This window comes from Phodopus roborovskii, unplaced genomic scaffold (genome assembly GCF_943737965.1).
Source record: "Phodopus roborovskii unplaced genomic scaffold, PHOROB, whole genome shotgun sequence".
NCBI lineage: Eukaryota > Metazoa > Chordata > Mammalia > Rodentia > Cricetidae > Phodopus > Phodopus roborovskii.
Genome location: NW_026126516.1, coordinates 4,490,426 through 4,504,853, shown reverse-complemented (window position 1 = coordinate 4,504,853; position 14,428 = coordinate 4,490,426). Strand labels below are relative to the sequence as shown.

Below are 14,428 nucleotides of genomic sequence, written 5' to 3'. Positions count from 1 at the left end.
TCTCCTTTAAATCCCACAAAAAGAGACTCTAGGCCACATCCTGGGGCCCTTGAGTACTAACACTCCTGTGGCCCCCTGTCAAACTTAACTGTGTATGCCTCAATAATCTGTACAATGGCTTCTCTCCACATAGTATTTTGTTGCTTTGCACCCATGTATCCTTGCACATCTATGTGTGCCAACTTTCAGTTCTTTGGCTGAACCAGAGACAGCTGGCTAAGAGCCCAACCATAGTCCCAGAAGTGTTTGAGGGTAGACACAGTGGGGACACGTGTTCTCAAATGATACCTAGCTACCTAGCTTGCTGGAAAGAGTGTCCTAGTATATTTTTCTCTAATCCCTTCTCAATGCTCAGCCATGGTCAAACATAAGCAAATGCTTCAGGTGTGAGGAAGGAAGGAAGGAAGGAAGGAAGGAAGGAAGGAAGGAAGGCTGGATTGATGGATGGATGGATGGATGGGTGGGTGGGTGGGTGGGTGGGTGGATTGATGGATGGATGGGTGGATGGGTGGGTGGGTGGATTGATGGATGGATGGGTGGATGGGTGGGTGGGTGGGTGGATTGATGGATGGATGGATGGATGGATGGGTGGGTGGGTGGGTGGATTGATGGATGGATGGATGGGTGGGTGGGTGGGTGGATTGATGGATGGATGGGTGGGTGGGTGGGTGGGTGGATTGATGGATGGATGGATGGGTGGGTGGGTGGGTGGATTGATGGATGGATGGATGGGTGGGTGGATTGATGGATGGATGGGTGGGTGGGTGGGTGGATTGATGGATGGATGGGTGGGTGGGTGGGTGGGTTGATGGATGGATGGATGGGTGAGTGGGTGGGTGGATTGATGGATGGATGGATGGGTGGGTGGATTGATGGATGGATGGATGGATTGATGGATGGATGGGTGGGTGGGTGGGTGGATTGATGGATGGATGGATGGATGGATGGGTGGGTGGGTGGGTGGATTGATGGATGGATGGATGGGTGGGTGGATTGATGGATGGATGGGTGGGTGGGTGGGTGGGTGGATTGATGGATGGATGGGTGGGTGGGTGGGTGGGTTGATGGATGGATGGATGGGTGAGTGGGTGGGTGGATTGATGGATGGATGGATGGGTGGGTGGATTGATGGATGGATGGATGGATTGATGGATGGATGGGTGGGTGAGTGGGTGGATTGATGGATGGATGGATGGATGGGTGGGTGGGTGGATTGATGGATGGATGGATGGATTGATGGATGGATGGGTGGGTGGGTGGGTGGATTGATGGATGGATGGATGGATGGGTGGGTGGGTGGGTGGATTGATGGATGGATGGATGGGTGGGTGGATTGATGGATGGATGGGTGGGTGGGTGGATTGATGGATGGGTGGGTGGGTGGGTGTCATGAGAGAGAAGATGTCCCAGGGTGCACCTCTTCTTACTTCTTTCCTGACCTGCTGTATGATCCTTTCCCACAGCTGGCTAGCTCAGCAGTCTCTGAGCCTCCAGGTTCCCCATACACCAGTGAGCAGGAGCGCTGAGGCTGGAACAGTTGCCGGAGGACGGTACATGTTGACCTTGCTATGTGGCCATGACTTCCTGAACTGGCGTGTAATGTTTGCTTTCCCCTCACTCCTCTGTCCACGGCAGCTGTGCATACATCAGACTCACACTCGATGTGTGTAAGTAAACCTTACCTTCCTTCCTCTGGCCTGAGGCCTGGGTCCCAGAGCTCCGAGTTTTTCTTCCCCCTTGGGGATGTGGTTCTCTACATGATCAGAGACAACTGCAGGGTCAGCTCCAAGAATAGGGCAGCCTTGAAGGACTGCATATCATAGAGCCTAGAAGGTTAATATTCAGAGGTTCTTATTACAGAGGGACACCTTTTCTGAATGGGGGCAGCAAAAGATAAAGCTTTGCTGCTGGAGATACAGGCTTGTGGTGGTATGTTATTTATAATTTATTAAAGCTTGCCTGAGAGTACAGAAAGCAAAGCTTGCCACAAGCCATAGAGCCAGGCAATGGTGATACACACCTTTAATCCCAGCAGACATACTAGCTAGCTATAGAGCCAGGCAGTGGTGGCACACACTTTTAATCCCAGGACTCAAGAGGCAAGCAGATGGATCTCTGTTAGTTCAAGGCCACCCTGAGCTACATGAAATTGATCCAGTCCTAAAGAGACACAGCTCACACGAAAGTGATCTCAGCACTTGGGATCACTCGCCTTTAATCCCAGCACGAGGGAGGTATGAAAGGAAAAGGGTGTCATGTGAAACAATTAGTCTCTAGCCACACTGGGGAGAGCACAGCAGTCTGAGTGAATCTGAGGAGCCGTGATGTCGGGAGCAGTCTGAGGATCGCCCCCTTTGGTCTGAGGTAGAGTTAGAGCTAGTGGCTGGCTGCTTTGCTTTTCTGAGCTTCACCTCAAGCTTGAACCCCAATTTCTGTCTCTGGGACTTTTAGTTTTCATGTTACACAGGCTGTGTTAGAACCCTGGCTCTGTTGCTAGCCGGCCAGCCATGGACCCTGAGGAGGCCACCTGGCCTACCTGGGCCCAAGGTTTTGCAGGGCTCTAAGGGACTACATGACATGTTGCTCAGAGCCTGCTCAATGACTCAAAGGACAAGAACTGAGTAGACCAGTGGGTGGGGCTTCAAAGAATCAGAATGAGAACTCAAGAAGGTAGCACCCTGACGTAGGCCATGGGGTGGATAAGAGCAGGAAACTGCCCGAATGGAAGGAACAGGGGGCATCTGGGGAACGCTGGAGAAGGGCTTTCTTGGGTGGCGGGAGAATGCCAGAGCGTGGTGCTGCACCAACAAGGGAGAATAAATCTACCAGCCCCACTTCCCCTCCAAACTCAAGAATAAGCCAGCGGGTGCAGAAGGCCTCAGACTCCAAGGGACAAGCAGGGCAGAGAAAGGCAAAGGCACACAGCTGGGCAGCAGCTGGCACAGGGGTTCCAGGCGAGTGAGTGGAAAGCTGAGCTTCACTTAAACACATACCGAGAACATTCTCTCAGAGTTCAACTCCAAAGCCCACAGGGAGCAGGCAACTTGGGTTTACTACAGTCTACAGTTTGGTTGAATAGCTGTCGACTTCCCCCTTCTCTGTTCTCGAAGCAGGTCCTGGCATAGTTGGTGGGCAGGTGTTCTGACCTCTGTTCACACCTGGGGTCTCCACTGGGAGGGGCAGAAGTTGACCGAGTCACCCTCTGGCCTGCCAGATTCTCGAGCCTGACTGTGGCCAAGATCTTGCCAGTCTCTTAGAATTCCCAGACCATCCCCGTCCAAAGCCAACCTAAGGCCCCCAAAGGAATCTCTGGAGCTTTGTGTCTTGTTGGGCCACAGGGTCAGACTGAGTGGATCTACTGCTTTCTTTATCTAGGATGGCACACTCCATTCTGTCCTTCTGGCTGCTGGTAGCTGGGCTGGTTCCCCATACTGGTGGCAAACCGACACCACCAACATCATTGACTCAAAGCATACCACGGACACCAGGGATTCAAAGGCAACCACCCCTCATCTTCAACAACCAAAAATTTGCCTTGAGCCTATATAGACAGCTGCCGGTGATCAATGAGAACAAAAACGCAATCCTTTCTCCGCTCAGTATCACTGTGCCTCTCACGCTGTTGGCCTTCCAGGATAAGCCGGAAGCCTGCCACCTGGTCCTGAAGAATCTGGGCTTCAGAGTCACCAAAGACCTGGACACTAATGCACCCATGAGATACGGGAACCAGCTGGGTGCCCTGCTGCAAGATGAGCAGTGTGGAATCCACACTGGCAGTTTGCTGTTTATGGACAAGAAGCTAAAGCCAGAAAGGAAGTTTCTCGCACAAGCCCAGAGCGCCTACAACAGTGACATCATCCTCATCTCCTTAGGGGACTACGAGTTAGCCCACAAGCAGATAAACTCGGCCATGCGTGACAGGACCCACGGGAAAATTAAGAGGCTGCTGAGGGATGTGAAGCCTCTACCTAACTTGGTTCTGGCCAATTACATCTTCTTTAAAGGTCGGTGAGCCTTGAATGGAGCTGTGGTAGCCCCTTGCTGACTCGAGAGTTCCTCCATTCCTCTAGATCTTTCTGGATGTTCTCCGCTCCTGTGGCTTGGGGCAGTGTCTGCTCTTGCCCACCTCTGTTGCCTACCTCTAGACACCTCCCTCTTGAGTCTTCTCCCTAATCCTCTGTGTGTGTGTGTCTGTCTGTCTATCTCTGTGTGCATGTGTGTGTCTGTGTATGTTTCTTTCTGTCTCTGTGTGTGTCTCTGTCTGTCTCTGTCTCTCTGTGTATGTCTCCCTCTGTGTCTATCTCTTTCTGAGTGTCTCTGTCTCTCTTTGTCTCTCTCTCTGTGTCTCTTCTGTCTCTCTGTGTGTGTCTCTCTCTGTGTCTCTACCTCTCTCCCTCTCCCTCTCTGTTCTCCTCTGTATCATCTAGTCCATTGGGTCATTAGGAAGGTCTTGAGCAATACTTCACTTAGGTTCCAGGGAGGTCAGAATCATTTAGCTCTATTCTAGTTATTGGAAAGTTAGCCATTTTTACCCCAGACAAATGCTGCCTCTCCTTTGCCTGGACTCCTTGCCTTGGCCTCTCCTATATTTACTTCTTATCCTGCTCCTTTCTTCTATCCCTGACCCCTCCCTTCTGGAGACTGAAGCTCCCTTTACAGATATAGCCTGCTGTTCCCTCCTCCTTGCTAAGTTTCCGGACAAGGCATCTCAATCCAGGACCAGCTACATTAATTACTCTTAGGACTCAGTGACAAATGAGAAAAGGGGCCCTTTGTTCTAAAATCACACTCTAGCGATGCCAGCAGAGCATTAAGACACCAACAGGGCCCTGCGTGACTGCCTAGCCCACACCTCTGGGAGCCCAGTGGTGCTATGCCAATGTGCCTTCCATTATACCTCACACAAGTGTTAGCTCCAGGAGGGTTATATGCCTTGTCTCAAACTGTTTCATCAAGGTGACAGGACCAAGGATACCTTGTCCTTCCGCACCTGCCTGGCCTGGCCTTGCTGGCCATGCAGCTGGACACTTCTCCTAGTTCAGCCCAACCTTGGTGCAATTCTCTTTCCTGGGAACTCACCACAATGCTGGCACATCATGGGTTCCTTCTCTGATTTGTCTATTCTAGGGTCTTCCCTCCAGTGAGCTGGGCCATGTAAGCGGTCTCCAACCTTCCTGTGCACTGAAGGCCCCCAACTCCATGTCAGATCCCCATGCCTGCCAGCCACCTGATCACCTCCTTCCCAGTGGAGCAGCCTGAGCTTGGCATGTTCCAAACGGAAGCTTTCCTCCATCCAGGGAGTTCCCTTCTCATGACCCTCTCCTTCAAGGCTCAGCAAATTGCCTTGACTCCAGCCCAAGCCAGGCCTGTGATAGTCTCTCACCCTGGGTATCTTTTCTCCCCACACCACGTGCTAAATCGGACCACTGCCTCAACCACGGCCACTACTCTTGTTCAGCTTGCCAAGTTACATTAACTCTTACCAAAGTTAGTATGACTGTGCCTTCCTTTCTCCTCTTTATTTCTTTGGGGAAGTGGTGGGCGGCAACTTGTAAACCTATTGCCTCGGCCTCCTACATCCTGGGACTTCAAATGTGTGTCCCTGCATCCAGCAGCAATTGCTTCTGAATGAGTCCTCTCTTCAACTTGTCTCCCCAGGACCCTTGAATGATCCATTCCCCCCCCACCTCTCTCCCATTCCCTACTCTTCCTCTCCCCCAAAGCACCACAGGCTACTAGGAACATTAGCCCTACCTGAGCCACATGACCCCAGCTAGTCTGCCTGATGCCACCTGTCACGTGACAGGCTTTGCTCTTTCTTCCTCTCTTCTTCCATAGTGATAGGCACGCCTTCAGGGCTCATCTCCAGCTTCCAGAAAGTCTTCCCTGACGAGCTCCCAGGGAGAGATTGTCAGCTTTAGGAGGAAAGCAAGGGACCACAAAATGTCACATATATTTTACAATTGTTATCCTTCCAACATTCAGATGTAATCGGGCGTCCTATCCTTTATCTGGGCACCTTTCCTATTACTATTCGAAGGAGGTGGCTACGGAGAAAATCAAGCTTTTGTTTGGTACATGGAGTTTGAACTGCTTCTTGGGAGTGTGGATGTCAGTAGCCAGGTGGCTAGCCAGAATGGAGCCTGGCACTTTGAGAGGTGTAGGCTTGGGGATTAAGGACTTAGGACCCCAGAAAGTGGACCATTTTGAGCTGCTGAAGGGAAAAACTTGCTTCCGAGTTCCCTCCTCCTTTCTCTTTGTAACTCTCACAACTTTCTGATTATCTTTCCCAAGGCTGTGGACTGCTTTATCTCAAAGGGTGGGTTCTTCTGTACAACATGTTTGCCATATCCGGTCAGGGTTAGACAAGAAAGTCCGTTTCCTGGTCCTCCCCAGTGTCCCTGGCCCCAGTTGGAGCTCCCAGTTCAATATGTCCACAACACTGTCAGGCTCAGCCTGGCTCTGAAGAGCTGATGCCCAAGCCCTGGCCAGAGCCTCAGTTGTTTATATTCCCTTTCTTCAGAAGATCTGTGTGGACAAGGGTCTCTCACATGTGCCTGTGTGGCTTGCCACAAGGAACATTCCTGGCGTGGATCGGCCTTAGGGCCTCCCTGATGGATAAAGTGTTATGTGCCCTGGATGTTGCTGGCCCCTCTGATTCCTGTGCACTCTCTTGCCAGGGAAATGGAAATATCGCTTCAACCCAAAGCTCACGGAAATGAAGTACTTCACGATGCGTGAGGGGGCCCGGATCATGGTACCCATGATGCAGCGGGTAGGCTGGTTCCGTTTTCAGTATCTCTCCCACCTGCACAGCTATGTCCTCCAGATGCCCTACACCTGCAACATCTCAGGAGTCTTCATTCTTCCAGAGGAGAGGAGATTTGAGGATTGTGAGAAGGCACTGTTGCAGGAGAGTTTTGACACATGGGTTAAGCCCTTACCACTGAGGTGAGAAACCAACTATTCCCACCTTTCCCCCAGTGCTACAAGACCTTATCCAAGGCCACCTTGGCTCTGGGTGAGAGGTGGAGACCCTTCTAGTCTTTGGGATGTAGGATCTGGGACTTGGTCACACACTTATAATCAGACAGGATTCAGCCATTCACACCTCCCAAAGATGGGGAAAACACACAAAACACAACCACCAGCAGTATCACTATCATCACCATCTTCATCACCATCATCACCAATACCAGCATCACCATCATCATCACCACCATCACCACTATCATTATCACCATCACCACCATCACAACTGGGAGACTCATTCATGGTTTACCAATGCTTTGTCCATCCATGAAGGCATCTGGAACTATGATGCAATTCCATTGGGCCAATACCTGAGAGCCAAAGGGGAGAGAGATAGACTCATATCCTTGGGTTTCAAGCATCTCAGAAATGATGCTATGTGTATTTAAGGTGAACAACATGATGTGCATAGGCATAGTGAAACACCAACCATACTCAGCTGCTGAGCAGTAATGGCTCAACACAGGTCCCATTTTGCATGTGTGGCACAAACACAGTATTTTCTTGTTGCTTATGTTAGGGAGAATAAAGAGAGAAACAAACGTTTAAACAAATCAGGCACTGCAAAGGACAGTGTGTACCCAGCAGCCATATGAAGGCAGTGTGTGACAGACCCAGTGGTGGCCACATGCCAAAAGAAAATCGTTGGTGTTGTTCTGAGACACAAACAAGAAAATGTGTCACTCAGTCTGCCCTAGGACCTTTGAAGTCCAAGACGGGAGGAACGGAAGCTTGGCTAATTTGAAGCACAGACAAATAGAAACTTTTTTTTCCAACTGGACCAGGGCAGTCACGGCCTCTCTGAGAAGTGATACTATAGCTCAAGGACCCTCAGCTTTTAGAAACAGCGTGGCTTTGTGTCCTCCACAGTTAACAGAGAGAACTCAGGAGGTGAAGAGTGAAAGGCAAGTCAGCCAGCACCACCCCAGCAGGTGCTGGGTGGAAACTTCCAGAGTTTGACCTCACTGATTATTTTTCTCCTACATTTAAACACAGTAAAATTTCAGGGAAAGGTTTCCATGTGACAGTTATCACAACAAAGCTTTAGGCATAGCTCCATAGAAACTCCTTAGGAAAGTAGCAAACCGCCTCTGACTTTACAATAAGAATGACTTCTATTGGCTCATAGCCAGGGCTCAGGGCAAGGGTCTAAGGAGGAAGCCATAAGGATGGAGTCTATTGACAGAGGATGCAAAGTACATGGTACCCCTTTCATAAGGATGGGTTCTACTGACCGAAAGCTCAGAATTAGAGACTAAACACTGCCCAGGATTTGGGAGGGTTTGGGAAGGCTGGCCCATAGAATAGCACAAAGACCACCAGATTGTTACACCACATCTACTGGAGCCTTCCAGGCAACCAGGTACACATCATTTTCTTCAGTCGGAGAAAATAGGCCAGTGTGGTCAACAATGCTCAATTTAAGCTGTCCCTCCTGCAGCTTTGGACAAACCCATAGCCTCTTTGATCCCCATCTCATTTTCTGAGCAAGCCCTCTGCCAAGACGATGGGAGGAAGTTGCCTTCAAGAGTGCCTGGTGCAGCCTGCCTGTTGCAGACATGCAGCACTGAGCTGCTCTTGTGTTTTCCGGGAGTCAGGAGGTGGGGGGAGGTGTTGTTAGGCAACAAGATTTCAACTGTGTTTTCTTCTCCCATCTCCCTGAGCAGCAGGGGGCAGCTGTTTTTCCCCAAATTCTCCATTCTTGCTGCTCTTCATCTGGAGAACTTCAAGTATGCTACCAGCAACCTTAATCTGTTCTATGAACACATGGATCTCTCGGGAATCACCATGCCAAAGGCACCCCTGAGGGTCACCACGGTAGGTTAACACCCTGTGGTCACCGTCTTAGCGGTTCATATGGTTCCATTTTCAGACTCAATCAGGGAGCACCAATGAGCACCCACGGTATTCTGTGAACTCACTGCAGCGGTGTTCTGGGCCTGGCTGTCCCTCAGAGATGGCTGGTCTGGGGAAACAGCCAGGAGCTCTAATGCTGTGTCTGTGCACCAGAGAGTCCTCGTGCCTCTGTGATTACAAGCGTGGTAGCATACACAAATGGCTTCTGTTCATCCTGAGTCATCCCTGCCACCACACTGCAGAGGTTAGGAAGTTGGGTTAAGCAGAATGGGGAGGGGGTACAGCCAGACCACACAAGGGGGCTTTTCCTGGAAATCAGGCTGTGCTAAGTTACTGGCTGGCAAAGTTGCAGGGAAGGCCCACGGAGCAGATGCTGGACCAAGCGGCTAAATGGTCTGGCCTTTGGGTCACATTCAGGTAGCATGGAGAATGAGGCCCATTGGGGACTTCAGCAGGAAGGGATGGGATGGAATCTGAGCCAGCAGCAGGAGAGTGCCCCTGACCCCCAGAAGCCAGTAAAGTCACAGCAAGGCAGGCTTCAGAGAAGTTCAGGGTTAGAAAAAGAACCTGGAGAAAATTCGTTTCAGGGTGAAAATCCCAGGACTCAGTGGCCTGAGGTGGACAGATAACAATAAAGCCATCCTTCTGGGAGGCAGGGCGGTGAACACGGCACAGGCACAGGGTTGCAAACAGTTGAGGTGACAAGCACGCTGCTCCTAGAAAGCCAGGTTGCCCCTGGGCCAGGAGCAGAGTGAGGAACACAGCCACAGTGTGAAGCCAGAGGTGGGTGGTAGAGTAGACTGAGTGGAGAACAAGCCACAGTGTTCTTGAACTCTGGGAGAAACTCCGGGAGATGCAGAAATGAGCCTCCATTCTGCAATATCATGCACCTCCCTTCAGCAGGACAGGGCTGGGTCTGAATTCTGGGCATCCTGGGCCCAGTGCAGTGTGACACTTGCTGAGGGTGGTGTTGGCACAACTCCTGCTCCCTCAACACTGTGAACCTTGGTCTCCAAAGGCAGTACACAGGGTGGAGCTGACCATGGATGAGGATGGAGCAGAAGAGGAAAACATCTCCGACTTCCAGAGCATCCCCAAGCCACTCCTCCACACCCTCCACTTCAATAGGCCCTTCATAGTATTAATTTTGGAGGAGGCCAGCCACAACCTTCTCTTCATGGGGAAAGTGATGAATCCTACTAGCATCAGATCGGTTCCCAAGGATGAGTCGAGAACCTAGAAACTAGAAAACTGGCCACAGCTTAGGAGAGTGACTGGCCTATGATGCCCACAGGAAGGCTGGAGTTAGGCAGTGAGTCTGACCTTCCTGTGCTCATGATTGTATCTGGGATGGTGGTTTACTAATCTGTGGGGTGAGAGCAGCTACTCAAAGGGGCCTCATGCAAAGACAGGAAGACAGATACATAGACTGAGCATCAGTGTGGGGGAGCTCCAGATCTGATGTCCTTTAAGGACCACAAAGAAGGTCCCCATGGAAGGTGGGGCTGGAGGCTCTAAATTCTTATTTTCTCAGACCCTCACTGGATTATAGTAGAATTCTATTCCTTTGGAGATTGGTTCAATAAAACAGCAAATGGAAATGTTGTGAGTGGTGTTTTTGCTCAAAGGGGCAGGGAGGGACATGGAGACCCTGCTAAGAGCAACCTGGGAGCATGCTTGTGAGACAGAACTGTCAGGGTCACCCTTTCATTGCCGCTTGCTGGAATCCAGATGATGCAGTGGTTCACAGGGATGTCAGTAAGCCTCCGTCTCCTTGGCAAGTGGCTGAGAAGGAAAGCATACAGGGGATATCTCCAGGTCTCTTTGATGAAGGAAGCTACTGGAATTTAAGTTGGGTTGAAGGCCATCCTCATGCAGCAGTCAGCTCTGCTCCTGCAAAGACAATTAACTCCCCAAGCTCTTTCCAAAAGGGAACCATCCTCCATGAGGAAGATGTTTTCACACAAGTCATTAGAGTCGGCACCCATTGGGCACCAACTGTGTATAAGACACCATCATAGAACTGATGGAGGACTGCCTCCAACTTCAAGAGCCCATTCCACAGACACAGGACATGTCACCATTATGCAGCCACCACGGATGAACAGGCATGGCTTAACACTGTAACATATCACCTTGAACTACAAACAGGATTCGTGTTCTAACCGGCAGTTGTGTGAGATGGAGTTTTGAGAGGTGAGAAGCCCAGGGCTGACAGTTTAGCTCACTGTGAGAGGGAAAAGAGGTAGCTTTGCTGCCAGTGGATGGCAGTGAGCAACAGAGCAAACAGTTCCAGAATCCCTACCACAGTGATTCTCCAGGATACACCACACCGGAACCAAGATGGCGCCCGGGATGGGAACAGCTCACTGAGTTACCTAATGAGCTCTAAAGTGTCTCCCAGGTTGTCTGAGTCTATTTTTCTTTGCTAGAAATTGACTTTGTTATGTATCCCCCAAAGTCTCTCTCTCTCTCTCTCTCTTTCTCTCTCTCTCTCTTTCTCTCTCTATCCCTCTCTCTCTCTCTCTCTTCCTGTCTTCCTGTGGGGGGGGCAACGGAGTGAGGGTGCGAGGGAGGAAGTAAGGGGAGATTCTATCTCACTGTGTAGTCTGGCTGGCCTTGAACTTACAGAGATCTACTTGCCTCTGTCTCTTTAGTGTTGGGATTTAAAAACATGCTACAATGTCTAGATCTCAATTTCAGTTTATTCACAAGAAAAATGGGGAATTGAGGATATCCTAATGTCAACATCTGGTCTCCACACATGGCCCAGCATATATGTGTGCACACATGACATAATACACACACACACACACCACAGTTTTTTTAAAGCAAAAAGTTATGATTTGGATGTGGCTTGCTTGATGCCTGCAGTTTGGGGTTTTGGTATTGAGATGATGGGATCACTAACAGATGAGACCTGATGGGAAGTTCTTAGTTGATTGATGTTGTGCTCTCAGAAGGCTTTCGTGTAGGTCTTGAGGGCCTCACTTGGTCCCCAGTTGCTTTCTGGCTGCTTATCTTACCTTGTGACCCCTGTGTGCTCTGACCATACTGAAGTTCTCACTAGAGCCAAGATAATGACAGTGAAATGCCCTAAAGCAACAGTTCTCAACCTGTGGGTTGTGACTCCTTTGGCAACCCTCTGTCTCCAAAAATATTTACATTACAATTCATAACATCATGAGGTATCAATGAAAGAAATGTATGGTTGGGAGTCCCCACAGCATGAGGAACTGTGTTAAAGGGCCACAGCATTAGAAAGATTGAAAACCACTGCCTACAACTGTGAGATGAATGGACTTCCTTTTTAAAGTTTCTCAGCTGCTAGTATTACAGTAATGGAAAACAAACAAATGCACCAAGCCTCAGAGGATTCAAACAAGTTGCTCAAGGTCATGGAGCTAGGTCATGACAGATTCTGACTATTTTCCCTCAAGAGAGATGATGGCTCCTGCAGGGCTTGCCTCCCTTACCTTGTGTTTCTGGAACTTTCTCATTGGACACATCTGGACCAATGACAGACATTCACATAATCACTCTAGCCCCACTCAACATCCTGTTTTAGACTCTGGAAGCAGATATGTTACATGAAGTTCCAAGGGTTCAAACCTGGAATGCCATGACCTCTGCCCCAGTGTGAGACATAGCAAGAGAGAGCCGAACAAAGACAGGACAGTAGAGTTTTGTAGGAGGAGCATGGGCTTTGGCTAGGGTCTGTGCTTTCAAATCCATTTCATTGTCAATTTACTTGGCACAAGTGACTTAATGAATTCGTCTGATATCTCTGCCAATTTCCCCCAAATGCTAATGGGAGTAGCAACACTCACTGGCATCCACGGTAAGTAAAGTTACAGTAGGTCAAGACTATTCCATGCTCTTCCAATGTATCACCTCATCTAACTTTTATGACATTCCAGGGTGACTCTAGGAACTGGAGTAACCCTAGGACCCCCTGAAGAGTATGTGTCAAAGTGAGAAATCTGAACTTGAATGCAAACTCTAACTATTGCTGCGTTACCCTGGAATGAGAACACATCTACTCCATAGGGTTCTTGAGAGGATACGTCAGTTAACACACATTCAGCAGCAGAGCTGGGAGCTTGCGAGAGGTGCCAGGCAACGCATGCGACTCAGACAGCTACGTGTTGCTAGACCAACAGAGTAGAACTGAACTTGAGGTAGGAAGGGAGGAAGAAAACAAAGATCTCACAGATACAGACCCTTCTCATTAGGAAAGGTGTGGAAGCTAAAGCAAACAAGATGGCTGCCCCGTGAAAGTGAGGGCCAATGGGAGCTTGAGGGATGCTTGATTCAGTGTCTGCCTGAAGACCAAGAGTAAGGACAGGTGGACCCGGTGGCTATGACAAACAGGAAAGGACATAGTTGGATCTCATGGGACATCTCTCCCAGGTTCAGCATTTTCAGTTCAGGGTGAAAACTCCCTGAAGGGCAACGGGCCTATCTATGTCACCCACACACGGCCCAAGGGCACTGGTTGACATCTGTATTTTTCAACACAGCTCATGACCCTTGAGTAAATAGCCAGGGTTGGGAAGGCCAGCCAAATACCTTCTCTGGAAAATCTACTCACCGTAGTCTTTGGCTTGGTTCAACCTTACCCATGCCAGGCAAGGCCTGGGCCCAGGTTTTCTGGCCATGAGATTCCAAAGAGCACTGCCTTTGTATGACTTTTCCTATGGACACATGAAGGACAGACCCAAGGAAAGATTCCCCCTGAGTCTCACTTAATGAGCCAGGGAGTTTACTGGGCCAACTTACAAGAGCACAGATGCCTCAAAACACCTGCATCAACGAAGAGCCCATCCTAGCATGCCCAAGGAATCAGAAGAACAGAATCCCCGGAGCTCTTGTCATGGCTGGCAGGCTGCCCAGCCTGTGGAAGAGTCTCTTTTTCCCAGTAATTGCTAGTGCTTATGTAAGCTGGAGGAGGGGGCTTGTGTGTCTTGTCAGTTCCAGGAGTTTCCTAGGCCTGGTGAGTTCTCTACTTCCTGGTGTACGTGTCTCTCCAGGTGGATGTCCTTATCATCATCCACATGGTACTGGCTTTACAGATATGAACACTACAAGCGTTACAGGTTCACAGAGGCCAGGGAGTCAGACTGCAGACTGCACGCAGTGGGATCAAATTCCCCAAGAGAGCCTCTGAGGAGGATAATGTTTTAAACTATGAGTGTGACATTTGAGCAACACGCAGGGATGTTGAAGATGAGATGGCAGGGATGCGGGATGTCTGCCAAGGAAAGCCATAGGAAACGAGTGACATCTGCCTGGCAGGCAGGCTATTCGGGCTACAGACAATAAAGCTGCAGAAGCCAGGTTGCTCAGGTTGACTGGGGTCACACCATGGTATCACAGGCCCTAGAAATCAAATGTGATGTCACAGGATTTGTTTTGTTTCTCGCTTTGATCTCATCCTTCCTTGTGGCTTACCCATCTCCCCTTTGGATGGAATCATCTGTCATGCATTGGATTTTGGAAGCACTTAAGCTTCTTTAATGCTTACTGGAGTGCACAG

General features: G+C 49.9%; 1 protein-coding gene across 1 annotated transcript; it reads left to right on the top strand.

Annotated features, from left to right (window-relative positions):
* The first annotated feature begins 3,376 nt into the window (after positions 1–3,376).
* LOC127231018 (alpha-1-antitrypsin) lies at positions 3,377–10,129 on the top strand. The gene is made up of 4 exons (XM_051196392.1): positions 3,377–4,004; positions 6,681–6,951; positions 8,700–8,850; positions 9,908–10,129. The coding sequence occupies exons 1-4, from the start codon at positions 3,377–3,379 to the stop codon at positions 10,127–10,129; spliced, it is 1,272 nt and encodes a 423-aa protein (XP_051052349.1).
* The last annotated feature ends 4,299 nt before the right edge of the window (positions 10,130–14,428 follow it).